At 38.5% G+C, this 18,860-nt stretch overlaps 1 protein-coding gene across 2 annotated transcripts in view; it reads right to left on the bottom strand.

Moving 5' to 3' along the window:
* The window catches only part of NRP1 (neuropilin 1), a 136,396-nt gene that overhangs the window by 10,617 nt on the left and 106,919 nt on the right, over nucleotides 1-18,860 (bottom strand). Inside the window, exons 10-13 of one of the 2 annotated variants that reach the window (XM_004691170.2) lie at nucleotides 14,604-14,748; nucleotides 11,376-11,459; nucleotides 6,936-6,995; nucleotides 1,380-1,517 (exon numbers count right to left, since the gene is read on the bottom strand). In XM_004691170.2, the coding sequence (XP_004691227.1) occupies nucleotides 1,380-1,517; nucleotides 6,936-6,995; nucleotides 11,376-11,459; nucleotides 14,604-14,748 (427 nt within the window). Of the gene's footprint in view, nucleotides 1-1,379; nucleotides 1,518-6,935; nucleotides 6,996-11,354; nucleotides 11,460-14,603; nucleotides 14,749-18,860 lie in introns of both variants that reach the window. The other variant, XM_004691168.2, reaches the window with a different exon arrangement.

The raw sequence follows: 18,860 nt of genomic DNA, 5'->3' as shown, positions 1-18,860 counted from the left end.
CTCCGGCTAACATAGCTTTTAACCTCCTTTGAATGTCAGATCCTACTGAGCCATTTTGCTTCACTTTGCATCAATTTTTCCACCATTACTGCCTTCATTTCAGCTAATTGCATTTGGTTAATTTGATGCCATTTATATGTACAGTGCCATTTACAGTCAAAGTATTTTAAGTTTTCTAAAACTGCTTGTCTTAAGACTCAATTGAAAGTGTCTCCGAATTGAAGGAGTCCAATTTTATCCAATTTCCTTGTCATTCTCATTAGGCAAGGAGGTAGCTATGGTGGAAGGAGGTCTATTCAACTTACTTAATAGTTATGTTCACTGGGGACAAAAAGTGAACAACAAAATAGGAAAGGCACAAAGTATCCTCTGCCCATCCATTGGCCTACCCACCCATCCTAATAAAGCACCAGCATGGGAGGAACTTTGCTTAATGAGATTTCTCAGAATCAGCAAAGGTTCCTCTGGGGTGTCTTTTGGGATGCCCCTATTTGAGTAAGCAGCCCTGTATCACCAGAGGGTGGAAGTTGGTGGGCTGGGTGTGTGTAAGTGTTTATACTTTTTGCAAGACACCACTGGTTCTTTATTCCTTATCTCAAGTGGAGTGATGAAATGACCAGGAGGAAGCAGAGTCCTCTACCATCCCTCCCTCGCTAATTAGTAATCGGAAAAAAAGTAGATGGGGGTGGGGTAGATTGTGAGGGGGGTGGGAGGTTCCAGCTGCTTTGAAGATTTAAAATCTTCCCTCAAATTAAGTGTCCAGTCCCATCCGGTTCTACACTGAAAGGTCAAGAGAGAACAAGCATCAGGCTTACTTATTGCTTCTTTAGCTGTGAAATAAATGAGATGATATATGTCTTAATTTGCTTCAAAATAATCCGGAGATAAGATACTTGGTTTGATTTTATATATATATATATATATATATATATATATATATAAATAAAATACACACACACACACACTTACATACACATCTGTGTGTATATATATATGTGTGTATATATATGTGTGTGTATATATACATATATACATACACATGTGTATGTGTGTGTCTCTATATATCTTTTTCTAACTCTTTTCCCTTTTGAAGGTTTAAAATTTTTCATAAAAAAGTGTGCAAAGTATAGGAATTTTCCTATATTTACCCCGTTTGCAATTTTTTGGAGATCCATCAGTTAACACATTTAATCAACTTGTCTTAAATCATTCTTTACCACTAATGTATCTCTAGTAGGGAAAAAGAATTGGTAATTCCAGGAAATAAAAACATGTGTTAAAGCTCTGTGGTATTTCTAAACTCCCTTAAACTCACAGATCCCAGGAACGCTCACAGTAACTCATTCAAAGAAATGAGGCCTCAGTGAACTCTTCGTTACCTGTATGATCCTGGATTGGTCCTGTTTTGCTGGTCAACACACTCCACTTGAGTTGCACATGGTTGTCATGTTCCCAGTGACAGAAGGTCTTGTGAGAACCCCAGCCAAATTCACAGTTAAAACCATATGTTGGAAACTCTTCAGTAGGTGGAAGGAAAAAAAACAGAGACAAGCAGAGAAAAACAAATTTAATCATTTAGGGTTAAACAAAGATCCTTCATTCATTCGTAGCAAGCACAATTTCTGTAACTTAAATGTCTGTTGAAAAATTGTAGGACAGTCACAAAACTCAGGATTACTAGGAAATTCAAAAGATGCATGAAAAAGTCAAAATATTTGCAAAATTGTATTTAATATATATTTTCATGCAGCTTTAAAGCTTTAAAAAGATTTTGAACTGTTTGTCAGACTAGTTTTATAAAAATTTTCCAGGAGGGTTACAGCCCAAAGAATGTATTTTACATCTGCATCATTCCACCTATTTCCACTACATTTAATAGGAAAGACACTCTGTTCTTGAGGATGAATCATAAAAATTGATATCCACCAATAATGCGCATCTTAGTTAGATATTGACCTGTGAACCACAAAAGTCTATAAAATGTGAGTTGGCTGAGTGCCCCATCTTGAGCTATTTGTATTCTCCTACAAGCTTTTGCTTCAGGTCTTTTTAGTGTCAAGCCTCTGAAGCATTTACGATTTTTTTCTTCTGTGCTTTACCTCAGGTCAGTTAATTTTAGTGTAAATTTCTGCTTTTTAAGTAAATCTTTAAATTTGCATATAAATTACTCACTTAAAACCTCAAGGCAAGGTCATGTAAAGCCTGGGCACATTCAAACAGTACCCCACTTTTTTTTTTTTTTTAATGTTCAGAATGTTTCTTTTGGAGTCTGAAAAGAAAATGCCTATAGATTCATAGAAATGATTTGTGTATTCTCCTAGCGCCATTGACTATAGTATACCATAGTATTTTTTAAACCTCTGTGGCTGTATTTTCTACTCAACCCTATTTTAAAAAATAGCTTAACTTTTAAATATGGAAAAAAATGAAATCATTAATGCTTGGGATTCTTTTTGGCAAACTCAAGCCAACAATAAAAATAATTTTAAAGATAAAAGCCTGACGCTTCTGCTAGTCCCACTCTTCCACCCTACATAAGACCGAACATATAAAATGTGAGTTTTCGCTAATGAAGGATGGTCACTGCATCTCACCGAGTTTGTGCCATCCACCAGGTGGCAGTATTGAAACAGAGAGAGGTGCTTAGGCATCTTGCCAATTGAACCAAAAATTTACGTTTCAAAACAACCCCTATGAACAATAAGTAAAATGCGATATTATATGCTGCATTAGGGTCTGGCTGAGATCGTGTCTCCTTTTGATCTTTTCTTTAACTTGACCCAAATGGTTAACACAAAGTTCTTTCTTCTCTGAGCTTGGGTTCCATCACCTCTCTCCTGTTTTAACAATAGTAGGAGGAAGTTTAAAGGTAAGATTATTGGATAGATAAGGATAATTAACTTTGCAATGTAGTTTCCACAGAACTTTTTGCAAAGGCTAGCAGCAAATACTGGAAGACTACCATATGAATTGTCAAAAAATGCAGGAATGGAGTCTCCTTTCCAATGACAATGTGACCTCCACAGAGAAGCCCTGGGCCAGTTTGGGAAAGAAACTCATAAGCTATGTGATGTGTATAATGTGAGCAATTTCTGTTAGTGCAAAAGGGCTATGTTTCACAGCTATAGTGTCATTGGAAAGATATATTTCATGTCTAGTCTATCATAACCATGAAATAGGACTGCTAAAAGCATGAGAACCTCTCTCCAAAATTTACCACACTTTTGTGCTACATTATTGAATTATTTAAATGAAGTACATTCAACTGAACAGTGATTGAATGGTTGAACAACCTTGGATGTTAATGCCCATAACCCTGATATGTCGCATGGTTTCATGTAAAAAAATATTAATACTGGAAAAATTATGTTGCATGTGGTTTGGGGGTTTCCTCCTTACATACAGCCGGTAAGAGATGCATTGTAGCACTGTTAGCCATCACAGCACACACACATTTCGGGTTATATTGGCTTTGTTAATATGTTAAATGTATCCGATAGCACAGAAAACCACACATTCACTACTTTTGGCTACTAATGTGGTGATCTCATAAAATATATGAACTTGGCTATTTTTTTCAGTTACCAGGACGTGAGAAGGCTTTTCTTGAAAGGATGATTTTGACATTTCTCCTGCTGCTCAGGACAGCAGTAAGCCTTTATCTTCCAAGTTCTTTCTAGTTTATTAATTTAAACTTTTAGGTCTAATTGGCACTCTTTCTTCTTGTCCTAATCATGTAACTTAAGCAATCCTGTATTGCAGGGAAGAGGTGTGCAGTAAGAATAGCTAAATGTTAAAAAAGTAAGCCTGCCTGGGGCTCTCCCTGGTGGCACAACAGGTTAGGACGCAGCACTGCAAGTAAGCTGCAGCCACTTCTGTGCGAGTTCAATCCCCGCCCAAGAGGTGACCCACATGGCGCACAGACCTCTCCTGACCCGCCTGCTGCTCCCCTCAGCAGTGTGCTTTGTCGATCTGCCTGTTCTGCTCCCCACTCTTTCTCTAGTGAATCCTCTCACTGCCCCTGTACCTCTGGCCTGTACCCCAGTTCTATATGCATAAATAAATAAATCTTTAAAAAAGTGCAAGCCTGACTAGAAAGACAATTAAGCACACAATACAAACATAAACATCCATAGGGAAGAAACAGAAAGCGAGGAAGAGGAGAGGTCATAAGCAGAGAAGAAAATGGAAGATAAAGAGAAAAGCAAATGGACTAGAGAAATAATGTGTATGGGACTTTGACCTTTAAATCTTTAAAAGTATTACTCAGGCCCTGTAGCTGCACAATTCTCATTAAATTCATTGGGAATAATCTGACTAAATCCTTTCTGGACTCTTAAAAAATAGCAGGAAACAATATTCTGAACTTAAAACAATTTATAGCCGCTGTGAGCAAGCACCAGCTGCGCCTGCCGAGCTGATCTTGCTTGCAGTTGAATCATTAGCATCGTATATGCACAAGGATTTCATTTTAAAATCTGGTTTTCAAAACTTCTATTGTGTGTGTTAACTTTTCTGCATAGACAGATCCTTCAGTCCAGACAAGCAGAGGTGCTAAGCCCACGCTACAGCTATACCTAGCTGCCATAGGAATGTTTGAGGATCCTCAGAGGGTAAGAGGCCTCATCATGGGGAGCTAGATTAAAAATGCAGAGTATTCATCAGTTACTGGCAGAACATTAATAGGTTTTATGCACCTGACTACATCCCAGACACTATAGAATAGTCGATGCCCAATGTTTTTATTATATTGACAAAAACCTTAGAAAGAAATCTTAAGATCCTGCTGAAGTCTATTAGGGTTCCAATGAAATCACATCCTGATGAAGCTTTAAGGGTCTAACTGTTTCTGCTAAATATCCCTGTAGAATCTGGAACTGCAGAGAAATGTGAGTCAACATAGGCGGATTCTACCACTGGGTTTTTGCTTCTAAGTTGGTCATTGGTAAACCTGGTCTCTGACTTCATGCATATTTAGGTCTTGATGAAGAGTCCTGAGTATTGACTTAGCTAGACAGTAACAATAAACAGAACTCCTCAACAAAGGTCAGACAGTCCATTACCCAAGAACAAAGATTTGAAGTCCACATTCATGACTCAGATAATGGGAAAACAGGAAATCAAGGCTATTCGTCAAGGACTCTGGGTTGACAACAGAATTCAAAATCAGACCAGACCACCTTATCTGTAAGTCCGTGATTTGAAGTAAACTTTGTTCAGATGGCGATAGTACTGAACCATGATTTGTACATTTGCCCTCCCTATGAGATGGCCATTTGTTGTTGGAGTTCCTTTGCAAAGCCATTGTGGCAAGTGCTTTACCACAGGCACAATTCAAATGTGTTCACAAAGTCACATTGTTCTGACAATATAGACCAGCAACATCACAGGGAAAATTATCCCATTTTGGAATCTGATATACCTTCCCATCTTCTCCACAGCTGAACAACAGCTGTTGCTTTTCTTTCTTTCTTTTCTTTTTTTTTTTAATGATCCCAAGTGCTTTTGGTAGGCAATGATAAATATGAGATGAAACAAGTTAGTTGAGGGCTACTTCTTAGTATTGTTTGTGACAAAACTTGAAAGTCATTTTTGCACCTCACTTCTTTCCCTGTCACAGAAAGGATGGGAGCAATTGTTGTTCTTTCTCCTCAGAAAGCTACCTGAGAGCACTTCATACTCTCCTGAAAGGAAGGAAGGAAGCAGGAGGCAGGGTTTCACCCCTACAGTAGCTTCAAACACCCAAGGTGGCCACATTTTATAACTAGAAAAGATGTGGGTAGGACTAATGATGCAATTATTCTTGTTTCATCTTTTGGCATTTGAGGGCAGAGGAGCTGTGTGGTGGCAAGGATGTATCAATATAAGCCCAACACAGGGACACTCGGGGTTAAGTTCAACTGAAGAGAAGTTTGTTTTGCAGTTTAATCAGGTCAACAGTGACAGAGTCCTTTAAGGAAGCATACTAATTAGAGAAGTCCTTTCTACTTCTGCAGAGCTGGGTAATGTCACACTGTTGAGGAAACATTGATACACACCACACGCCCCATTAATAAATGACTGTGGAGGCCAAGGCTGAGTGAACTTCAATAAAGGAAAAGGACGAAGCTGGAAACTGACCTGTTCACCTTACTCTAATGATTAACTTTAAAGTATTTAAAACTTCTGATTACTTCTACTCTTTCCTTCATGTGTGTCCATGGGGAAGAACTTCTGATTACTTCTACTCTTTCCTTCATGTGTGTCCATGGGGAAGAATTTTACAGAATACTAACAACAACAACAACAAAAAAAAAAAAAAAAAAAAGAGAGGGAGGGAAAGAGAGGCTACCGTTTAACAGTGGCTGACTTCTGATAAACAGCAAACCCAGGACTTTAAAAGCCATCCTGCTTTTCTATTAATAAATGGACGCGGGTGCTATTCCTGAAAGCGCTGCTCTCCCTGCACACAATTATAGCTGTGGTTTCCTGAACCCCATTTCGTGGCACGCCCACTGGAAATGCTGTTGTAAAACTGCCAAATCTGTGGCAGGCAAAACTGACAAACTTTGCCTGTTTCGTTTTTTTTGCAGAATCGTGATGAAAATAAATAGTCAGGCTGCTGCCTGTGAGATTTCCTCCTCCTCTAGTTTGCAAACACAGTCCGTGTCCTAGATGTGCTGTGTTTAAACAAAGTATGTTACCAGTTCCCTCAGTGGAGAGCTGGGATTGTCACATTTGGCAATTACTGATGGAGAGGAGTATCTCACTTCTGCTGCATATACATGTGGCTAAAAGAAAAGCAATATTTATGGCTCATGCTTGGAGACCAGATGCTGCGTGGCATCGCTCTTCTGGGACATTGAGGGAAACTGAAATGGAGAAGTTACAAAGCACTGTTTTTAGGGAACAGGGCAGGCATATACAAAATCAACATTTTCTCTTTTATTTGGTACCTGACTGTATTGTGCTGTCGATGATGGTTGGCTTTTCTGTGGCCAGCATGGTGGTACCACCTGAAAAACAAGAAGAGTAACATACAAAAATGAGGGAAAGTCAGCATTGTAGAGCATAAGTAGTTGAGAAACACCGTACGCGGACACAAAGCATCTTATGGGTAATGAGGCAAACGCTTTCTGTACAAAATTCTTCCTTTAATTCCTGCTCTAGTAGTTGTTTCACTTAAATTTTGCTCAACACAATATCAAATTGAAATAAGCCACCACTTTTCACCCAACACTTTTATTTGCCATGTTTGCTAGGCGACATGGAAAAAAGTCTGAGACTTCTTCCCCAGGGGATTCCCTGATTCCCAGGCTAAGCTGGGCATACCAGTGTGAAGGGAAAACAAAGGCCTCGGTGACTGGGGTGTTAAACTTGACCTTGATTTTAGATTTTAGATGAATGCTATGAGGCCATGGCAGAACTTGGCCTCACAATCTATTTTAAAAACTGAAAGTTTAGGGCCCTCCCTGGTGGCGCAGCAGGTTAAAGCACAGCACTAAGAAGCTAAAGCCACTTCAGCATGAGTTCGATCCCCGCCTGCCCTGGAGGAGATCCACATGGCGCGGCAGACCTCTCCTGATCCGCCCACTGCTCCCCTCAGCAGTGTACTTCGTCGATCTGCCTGTTCTGCTCCCCACTCTGTTCCTGGTGAATCCTCTCACCCTCCGCATCTCTGGCCTGTACCCCAGTTCTATATGAATAAATAAATAAATCTTTAAAAAAAAAACACTGAAAGTTTAAAATGGATGTCAGTGATTCACCCTTTCTTTTGCTGCTATAGTTGTTTATTTTTCTCCAGGACAAATATTCTTCCCAGGATTCTCTACACTTTCAAGGAACTGGAAGGTTGAACAAATAATAACCCTAAACATTGTGGATTTATGATTAGTTTGGGTTGACTTTGAAATTCCTGGTCAGGAAAAGTGGTACCAGGTAGAGGAAGCTTTATATTTTCCTATCTTCCATTTCTCAGCTCTGCCATTTTTCATTCTATCATTGTACACTTGATGTAGTATTCTCAAATTGATGCTAATATTAGAATCATCTGAATGCTTGTTGAAAGCAATTTCCAATCTATCTCTCCTCAGACCTCATGGAGAACAAGAATCTCTACAAGAAATAAGTATTTTTGAAAGCTTCTCAGGCGAGTCTTATAATCTATGAGGCTTGGGAAACTCCAGTTTGCTGTTTATTACTTAAGTGTCTGAGAAAGCTGTTTCTCCTCATGTGAATCTGTGATGTAGCTCAAGGTCTAAGAACATCTGTTTCCCAAGAGAGAAAGTCCCGGACAGACTCAGGGCAAGGGCCCAGACTACCATGGACAGGTTTGAAAGTGGGTTATCAGGTACCATTGTACACTTTACAATATTATCCATCAATAAAGATTTGTGAGCATCTGTATTCTGATCAGGCTGTAGTCTTATCCTGAAGCTCCCACAGGTCAGAAATCATCTGATTCCTGATATAGAGTCATAAAATCAGGATTTCTGAGCTAATGGATGGCAGCACCAAGCCCTGTTATCCTTGCTCTTCTGGTAAATATGTTGGATGAGTGGCCACACGTGTGGTGACCTCAATAAGGCAGGCGCTAGGAAGAAGGAATTATATATATTATGGGTTAAGAAGGTGAATCTATAATAGCAGAACTGGAGGAGGGCCAGAATACATTAACGTTCTGTTCCCAGAGGTCTTATAAGAGAAAGACTCAAGATGAAAATTCACTTTTTAAAACCAATATGTATTATCAGTCTTGTTATAGATTCATAGCCAAATTCCACTGTGAAATTTGGCCTCCTGGTGACTTTGAAGCCATTTGTATTAGGTAATCACTTCAAAGCACTTGCAAATGAATAACTTCTAGGTAAATTGTCACCTTGGCAGGCAGTATGGGACAGCAGAATCGTTCTCCATTTCCATGCATTTTGTCTAGTTCACCTGGAATTCAAAGTTGTCTGTAAATAAGGAACATTTTGCTACAATAGTTTTCTCCCTCTCTATATAGGTAGGTGACCCTAGGAGGAGAAATTAAAGTGATAACATCTGCTTTGAAGAACAAAACTGCTAAACAGAGCGCTGGTCCTAATTTCCATGTTCCCACCTATAATGGTTGAAATGAGAATGCTTTTAGTTTGGTTTCTTTACACGGAACATTCAAAGTCTGTAGTTCTAAAGCCTGTGACAGATGGAACAAAGTAAGCACAGAGCTGTGTGTGAGCCCAGGATGTGAGCTGTTAGTAAGTGAAACGATACTTAGGTGAGGGTTTGCTTCCCAAAACATCAATACCTCTTTCCAGAAAAGGATAAAACACACATTTATAAAGTAAACTAACTTTATCCCTTCAAATAAGTTTTTTCTAAAGGGGCAAATAGACTATAATGAAAATAAATGAAACCAAAGCACTAAATGCCTTCTTAAAAATCACCTCTTTCTAATGGGGGAAAGGGATGGACATTATCAACACCTCAGAAATTCTTAGTGCACATATTTGTAGAATTATTGAAACAAATGTGCTGGCTTAATAACTACTTTTTTTTTTTGCCTTGATACTATGTAAAAAAATAGAATTAACTTGTTTTTTTCTGTCTACCCAAGAATTGATTTAAGTGCTGTAGATAAAACATAATCTTGTACTTTTAAAGGATTGTCAGTATTTCCACTATAAATGACCCATTTTCTGTGGTCTGTAGCTCATTGCCATATACAACTTGCTCCAGGCTAACATACTTGCCCTATTTCATTCAAAAGCTTCAGTTTCAATTGATTCAGTCATGAACTGATGCAAAAATGAGAAGGTTGGTTGTTCTGATATGAGGAGTCAATCTGAGGCTTTGTTTCTAATCAATATTAACTGACCACTTTACATTTTATAAAGAAAAGAACCCCGCTACACAAGAGGGTAATTGAAAAAGGTCTAATGTGATGACTGCAGGCATTCCTTTTTATGAGGAATTTCACTATGGATGTGTGATAGCGTCTGCAAAGCCTGATGTTTGTAGCAGTGTTTACAGGCAGCTCTGGGAAGGTTCCAGAGGACCTGGCTCCTAGATTGATAACATTAACTTTTGGGTTTTCTGTTTGAATTTGTCATCTCACAAAGAAAGTGCCTTTACATCAGGGCAATTTTTTGTGATTTGTGACTACTTATAGAGAAGATTTGTTTTCACAAGCCCACAGCAATGTAACATTTGTTGGCCAAATGAATGTAAGTGGTTGTTTTGGAAATTTGGAGGGAGGCAGCCTTAGGAGGTGGGATTGAAATGTAAACATAGTTCATTTTACTAACTTTCTGAGCTGTATTTTACCCTGTATTCCATCTCAGAGTGCAGAACTCTCATTGCTTCAGAGAAGAGCTCCTGAAAGTATTAGAAATGTACTCTTGGACATTTCCTTCCAGATTTTCATTAATGCATTAGCCAATTACATGATGCTATTATGAAGTTCAATGGTTACACCTTCAGATTCATTCATGAAAGTTAATTATGTGGACTACCTAAGTTGCTACTGGGTGAACACACAGACCTACCTGTTTAATCTAAAGTGGGGGTCAGACACTCTATGAAACTGTGATGTGCCACAGGCAACAGTAAAGGTTCCACAGTACCTTTTGTAACAATTGGATGAAAATCATAGTGCCTTGGCCAGTTTTCAAATTGTAACCCATTTCCCCACTTACCCAATATTCTGTCCAAGTAGAAAAGAAAGTCACTTTCCAGCTTCTAGACTTTTAGAAATTATAGACTACTACTCTAAATTTATCAGTAAGGCATTTGGGACACATTATCCTGTTATATTTGCTTGTCAGCAGTACTGTAAAATAACAACTAATTCTGTCTTTGCAAAATTTTATGTAAAATGATTTATAAATCCCTAACCTAAAAGCTGCATTTCAAATATAAACCCAATTTTATCAATTAGTTTGATAAAGGAGCCACTCAAAAAGATCTTCCCCTCACTAGAGGGGAAGTGTTTAAAAAATAAACACTTGAAAGCACTTGGCTATATAAGGGTGTTTTTTTGGGGGGGGGAGCGGGTGGAGTGGGCTTGAAGATGAGTTTCAGTTTACTATATTTAGACATGGAGAAATTTTTATTCCATTAAGATAATCCTAGTTTTGGGCTCTGAAAATGACTAAAATTATTGTTTTCGATGACTGTGACTATGAAGAATGACACTTATATGGTTGTCACAGGAGATGAATATGCACATGTACTGATGAGGTGGCCTCAGTTGCTGGGGCAGGACTGCCATCATGCTGGTGTCCGTCCAACACCATGAGGTCTAATGAACACACGCATAGGCATTGATTAGCGCATGTCAACTACAACAGGAACTAAAATGGCAGAGCAATGGGATGAGATGGTTTCTGCACCTGTGAGCTGGAAGTCATCACCTGTTCCACTGTGGCAGTTGGCCTGGTCATCATCACATTCATCCACGGGGTTTCCATTAGGAGTAGTTGGTCCAGCAGTAGGTGCTGAAACAAGAGGCGAACACTATCATCTACCTTTGAAATGTACTCTCAAATTTCCACAGAATACTCTCATTTGATAAAAAGGCTGGGAGTATGACTCGCCTCTCTTTCAGGAGCTAAATATACTTGGATTTTGCTGAGTGTTCAAGTCTCTTTGTTTTGGTATTGGATCATTATCTACTGAATAGAATTACTGCCTTAGCATTTTATGCATTGTCATCTATATAAACATCCTTTCTCTCCTTTAAAGTTCTTGAATTCGCACTGATAATTTATTCATGACCCTTGAGTTGAGAACTTTGATGATATAGGTTTTGCTTGAACTGTTTCCTTACATTTTCAAGGTGCTAGGGAACTCACTTATTGTGAACTCTATTGTATTCTTAATATTAAAGAAATTTCCTGAACTTATAATTTCCCACCCCCATGTGATTCCCAACTTACTTTTAATATAAAATTGTTCTTTTCTTTTGAAGAGTGACTCCAATTCTCTTTATGTAAGCTCTCCAACCAGTAATACCTCTCTCTAGAGCAGTTACCTGAAAGGAGTCCTTCTATACATCTTGCGGTCATTTTACCTCAACTCCCAGAGGACTGCATTCCACTCTTGGCCAGTGTTCCCTATCTTTGAGCATTCAGTTGAATGGTTGCCAACATTAGCCAAAGAAAAACTGTTTGAAGTTCTTTAAATTTTTTATCCAGCCTGTTACTCATTTTTGCAAGCTGTTTAATATTTTACAAACCCTGAGATAATGTACAGTTCTCTTGATGTTTGAGATCCAAGTACATTATTAGGGACAGAGAGGTGTTCTCTCAAAGCTTCTGACCAGTAGGAATGTGCTAGGAACTATTGGTTTCTTAATAAAAACGTGATACTCTTTGTAACTGTGTATAAGCTCTGAGCAAGAGAATTATGACAAATGTAGAAATGCAGGTAGTTATATCTTTCTCAACTGCCCCGAATATACTAGGAAATCATAGCATACACACCACTGAAGCATACAGTCTAGACTTTATTAAATGTACACATATATTCTGGTCTTATTAGTATCATTGAATCAATAGAATCTTCTCTGGCAATCCAGATGTTTGCCTTTGCTAAGCTGTCCTTGCTTGTGAAAATGTGCCACTTTCAAGTATTTTAAACTCTCTATTTATCTTTCTTTCTCTTTTTTTTTTCCTACACTCTTTCTGGTGTTTATAAAGGCTGGTTCCACCCTGGGATTGGTCCAGGGTCATGTCCAGATGAAATTGAAAAAAAGCAGAAAGTGAATGATTTTTATGTCCCAATTTTAAAATTTGGTAATATTTTTATCTCCTGAAACTTCTCTAATTATTTCATACGTTTAAGTGCTAGCCCAGAGCAGTATAGAGACTCAGGAAAGGTTTTGCTGTACCTCATCTACCTTCTGTGTCCCTTAAGATATCTCCTGAAGAACAAAGCAAAGAGTAGCTATTTAATAATGGCCTGCTAATTGATTTAAAAAGGAAGAAAAATGCTTTTTCACCAATTGTGTTAAAAAGCTTTAACATTACTTTCCACAGATGTTGATGTTTCTGTGGCTTGGGGCAACTTCCTCGCTTTTGTGAGTGCTTAGAAACATCTGCAGGAATGCCTCTACCAACAATTTCTACCTCACGACAAGGCTAACTCTGGCAAACTGCCAGCAGACTAGTCTTTTCAATCAGCCATTCATTCCAACCCTAAGTCAGCGTTGCTCTCCAGAATTCAGGCTGAGGACCTTTATTCCAGCAGCAGACAGCTTTCCAGATGAGCATGCTTCTCAGTGAAATGAATGGACGTGTCTGCAGTTGGTTCAAGCTGCCCTCCTTTTTTTCCTTGGCATTTTTGCCAAAGACCTGACACATGGTCACTTTCGGTCTGTGTTGAGAGTGAGTGGGTAATTCAGATGTCTGGGGCATGACTACAGATGCAACACAATTAAACAGCGAAGAGCAGGAGATAATGGCATGCTTTTGAATAAACACATAGAAAAGAAGCTATGAATTATTCACTAACAGGGTGATTTATAGCTGAAGATTCCATAGTGCAGAAGAAAAGTTTTATATTTAATGTGCTCAGGAATGTAATTACATTTGGGTAGCTAACACGAATAATCTTGAAACCACAAGAAGAAGGTGATATTAAAAAGCATTCTTCAAAACAACTATGAGCATATGCTCCATTGATTAACATCTGGGTACCAACAATAGTTATTCTATGAACTAACCTAGAGAAAGACCTTTATTGCGATGGAAAAGTTGGCATAAGGTTACTTATTTATGCCCAAATCCAAGGCAGATGGGACTTTGAATGCACAAAGGCATTAAATAGTACAATAAGCAACCACCGTATCATTTTCATTCATCTCATTCAAAATGCAGAGGAGATGCAATCCTGAGGTCAGAGTGTGAATTGAATTTGCCCTTGAAATGACTTTCCTGTGATAACCTAAGTTCATCAAGTAATATCTGTTAGTAGACTTCACTATACATTTATACATATTATTTTATTAAAGTTTTGCTTCTCTGCAGCAAAGAAATTCCTCCAGGATATGGTCTTGATGTTTCAATTTGTCAAATGCTGGTTCCTCTAGTAAATGATGGTAATCAACACTGCAGACATAAATTGGATTGACAGAGGCTTCTAAACAATATATTAAAAGTCAAAGGAATTAGCGGTTGTAGGAACAGGGGAGGCAAATGTAGGCAGGAACTGTGTATAGGTGAGGGGCTTTACATTTTGACTGATGGAAATACTTTGGAACTGGATAGGGTAGTGGTTTCACAGATGATTTTGGTTGTACTAAATGCCACGAAATTACTCAATTGTTTACTTTAAAATGGTTAATTTCATGTTACATGACTTTCCCGTCAATAATTTTTTTTTTTTTTAAATCAAAGGAGACAATCCCACAGAATCTGAGGAGAGTTGTGCAAACAACCAGGACAAGAGCCGAATTCTGCAGGCGCTGCTGCTTGGAGCATTTGAGTATATTCAGCTGTACAAGCTGGCAGGCACAGAGAAAGGCAAAATCACCTGGGGTAAAGGTGGAAATTTTTGACAGCATCATCAGAGGCATAAAAGCATGAAAAAGTTAATTTTAAACACTAGGAAGCCAAAGGGACTTTGGAAATTGTGATCACCTTCCACTTCACAGCCCAGAAGCTCCATCCTGAGCCCGAGTCCACCGTGAGTAGCTCTCTCAGGGTAGATCCTGATGAATCGTGTGGAAAGAGGTGGAAAAGTCCGTAGCTCAGGTGTGTCATAGTTGTTATTGCCTTCAAATGACTGTGGAGGATGGAAAACAGTGGTTAGTTAGGAAGCATTACAGCCTCCCTTTCAGTGCTTGTTTCTACCCTCTTTCAGGATTCTTACTGGGAACCTTATAATAGAACCTACCCCATGAATTGTCTTGAGGAGTTCAGTATTTTAAATGAGTTCAAATATTTTAAGCACTTACAGGAACACTTGCATCAGTAAACACCATGTGACGTTTGATATATAAAAGGATACCCTTATGATAGGCAATTCCATCTTTCAAATAGGCCTCTTTTTACCACTTGGTACATGACTGACATTCCTTTCATAATGGAGAAGGAAAAAAACAATCCTTCTCTCAGAAGTGGCAGATGTCATTTCTCAGAAATTCAGAGTGCACACTGAGGCTACCCCAGGAGCTGAGGATTTAATGAGACACGTTTTTAAATGATATGCTGATATGCCTGGGAGAAGTGACACTTTTACCACTTCCTTGAGGCGGAGGAAGATACCCCAGGAATTGAACTTGACATTTTTCAGAGCTTGTTACAGACACCACATTTTCAGTAGCTGCTCCTGTTCTGGTCTATCAAATGAGTGGGCCCTGGTATTGTTAAAACTTGGTCCTTCGAAGAGGGAGGAATTAAATTCCTGAAATAGGAGGCAGTAAATTTAATATAGCGCAAATCCTGTTTATTCAAGAACTTGGGTTATTCCAGCCCATTGCAATTGCTATTTACTTAAGCGATACTACCAGTTGGAGGCATTTGTAGATGAAAGACCTTCTCATCTCCGGAAAGTAACAAGGGTCTTGAGGATTCTGGGGCTTGGCTGAATTGCAGGGAGTCAGCACCTCTTTTTGAAGTGCATTCCTAACTTGAAGTCACTGTGACATTTTTCAGGACGTAGGCCACCCATTGCTGTAGATTATTTGATGTCCCATTTAAAAATTGACAGGAAGGTCAAAATCCTTCAGTAGAATTGTAGGAAAATGGAGCAACAAGTAGGCCATTTTTCCTATGAAGAAACTTTTCTGTATCTTCTTCTCTGAACACCATTCTTAATCCAGAACAAGAGCTAGGGGAGGAGGGCTAGATAAAGCAAATCGTTTTTTTGAGTGTCCTTTTAGATCTTCGACATCCTATGATGCTAACTCTTGCAAGGCTTTGTTTTAAGTGCTTAAGATACATTATCTCATTTAGTCCCCAAGATAACTCCACAAGGCAGGTTCTATAATTAACATTGTTTTTACAATGAGGCACAGAGAGGTCAAGGCATTTGCCCATGGCACTACAAATGGTAAATGGCAGAATCCAAATTCAAATTAGAGAGGCTTAGCTGATACCCTTCATCATACTGCTATGATGCCTTTGCCTTTAGAAACAATCTAATTTTAAAAGATGAAACACTGAAGTTCAGGAAACTGAAGTCACCATTCAGTTTCATTAACTTTACATTCACTGCAATTTGGCCTTACCACACCTGGTATACCAAATAAGAGTGGTGGACAGCCCCAGGCCATGTCAGTCCAGCGTGGGCACCATAACAATATCTAGGTCAAGATGTTATAAACCAGCCAAAGATACCACCCCTCAGTGAGAGGACTACCCGAGCCAGATAAGTAGGAGAGAGAAACAGATCCACTAGGTTGTGAACATAACTGGGGTTTTTCTAAGATCTAGAAGTAAATTAATTGAACTTTCCCAACTCAGAGAGGCCTCTAGGAATCCCAAAATACATGGCTAGTCCTACTTTTCCCAATTAAAATTTCCTTCTATTATTTTCAAGAATGAGCTCACTCAGGGGGTTCTGCATTCTTGATAGAACTGCAGTGACTGCCAGTAATTGAAGTGACACATATTATTGTGAGGCCCATTAAGTGCTGTCAGTAAGATACAAATTGTAATAAAAAAATACCATTAGTACAAATGAAAATTTTTTTCCATTTTAACATTTCTACAACAATCATATCTATGGAATTTCAAGCTCTTCTCCCAACTTTAATTTTCACAAATTTAATTTGAGCAACAACACCCTATAAATACATTATAAAAGCTCTCAGTGATAAGTTCGGAAGATTAGCGATGAAGCATCATGTGGAACTGGGCTAACTTTGAGAACATAAGAGTGCTTATGAAATCTCTTTGCATCCTTTTATTTAATCAGATTTAAAAAGAGAACTTTGAGTACTTAGCTCTTTTTTCTGCTTCTGAACAGTCTAGTTAACTCAAGGACTTGATACACCTTGTTGGGACACCCTCTAAGGGAGTAGGTAGTAAGGATTTTCAATTCATTGAAATGCTGCTTTACTTCACAAAACAGAATACTCATTTTACTGTTACAGAAATGGTACTTGCCATCCTAAGCAGGTGAACTTCATAGATGAGTTTAAATATAGTATGTTTTAAATATCCTGTAGAAATTTGAATTAGGTTTTGCTCCCAAGTGGACAGTTTCACCAAGTTCCTTTTACATACTAAAAACTTTATTTCAGGGAAAGGCTGAGTTGGGAATCATATATTAGGTTCTATATAAATAACTTTGGTTTTGAATATCATTGAACTAAGATAAACATGGATAGAATCATGCTTGAGAATAAAATCTAACACATCCAACCAATCTTGAATGGGTTTTTTGTTAAAATTGATAACTGTGTGGCTTTTGTAAAATTCTATATAAAATGGAGAACAATAGAGCGATAGCTTTGGACTTGACTGCAGACTCTGGATTAGATAACAAAGACCAGGAAGCAGATGATGCATCTTATCCAAAGCATATGGAGATTTGTTTTCTTTTCCTTTTAGAATCCTAGTGATGAAGAACATGTCACAACAGCACACACTGCCATGTGACAGCAGCTCCGGGAAGTTGTTGATTTGCAGCGTATTCACACTTTGTGATAAAGTCAGAATGCTTACTCCTCAGGAAAGACTGGCTCTTAGGAGAACCAGTTTCTAGTGTTTATTTTACTTTTCTTTCACCAAAACAAGAGCAGCAGACATAACAGGGGGAAATGAAGTGGACACAAAAAGAAACTAGCTGCACAGAGATAAAAATAACACTGACAATGTTTTAGAAACCACAAGCTAACGAGGGGTCAGAGGGAAAGAAATTCTTAAATTTCTAGCAAAGTCTTCCCTGTCGGTGGTCTGACACATTAGTGCTGACCCAAAGTCTGTGGGGGGACAGGGAAATCTCTGTAGAGCCCCATTTTGTCCAGCTGGGGGGCTCTGCAGAGCTGACTCTACTGTGAGCTTGTTTCCTGCCTACAATGCCTTTGGTGTGAGTCATGACATTAAATCATATTCCCAAGCTTACTTAGAATGGGAGGGAGGCTAATACACCCTCCAAAGAGTGAGAATCCTCTTTCCACAGGAGTAGGGTTAGGCAAAGCAAGGATGGAAAGGCTGGACCAAAAGTTAAATCTGTTGATGTTAGAAGTATTATGCACTGAATACAGTTCCCATACTGCATACAGAACTCACTGTATATGGGTTGTTTAATCTTAAACCAGCCTCTGTGTCACTCAATACACTCCTGGGGATCCCTTCCTAGGTGATACGGTGTGCTCAGAGATGAAAAATAATTTTTAACATTCAATTAATTAAAATATAATCTCTCAAAAATATATTTGGTTAAGCACAATTACACCAGGTGTTTTGCAGAATATTTTTATATTGAGATTCCATTCTCTTTTCACAGGATCACCAAGAAACAAATGCATTTTAAAAGGTTCCAATGAGTAAAAAATGTATTTAATCATTATTTATAGCCAATAGATCATTATTTATGGCATCAACAGATGGATGAATACATAAAGAAATGTGGTCTATACACACACTGGAATATTATTTTGCTTTGAAAAGGAATGAAATATTGACATGTGCACAATCAGGTTGAACCTTGAAAGCTCTGTGCTAAATAAACTAAGCCAGTCATAAAAGAACAGATATCACACGATGCCACTCGCATGTGTCTCCTAAATGAGTCAAATTTAGGGAGGTAGCAAGTAGGGTGGTGGTTGCTAAGAGCTGGGGGAGAAGGAGATGGAGGTTATTATTTAATAGGCACAGGGTTTCAGTTTTGCAAGATGAAGAAGTCCTGGATATTGTTCACACAATAATTTTATACTATACTTAACA

This window comes from Condylura cristata, unplaced genomic scaffold (genome assembly GCF_000260355.1).
Source record: "Condylura cristata isolate star-nosed mole 26May11 unplaced genomic scaffold, ConCri1.0 scaffold00030, whole genome shotgun sequence".
Lineage (NCBI taxonomy): Eukaryota > Metazoa > Chordata > Mammalia > Eulipotyphla > Talpidae > Condylura > Condylura cristata.
Note: the sequence above shows the minus strand (reverse complement) of the source record. Positions and strands in the feature narration are given on the sequence as shown.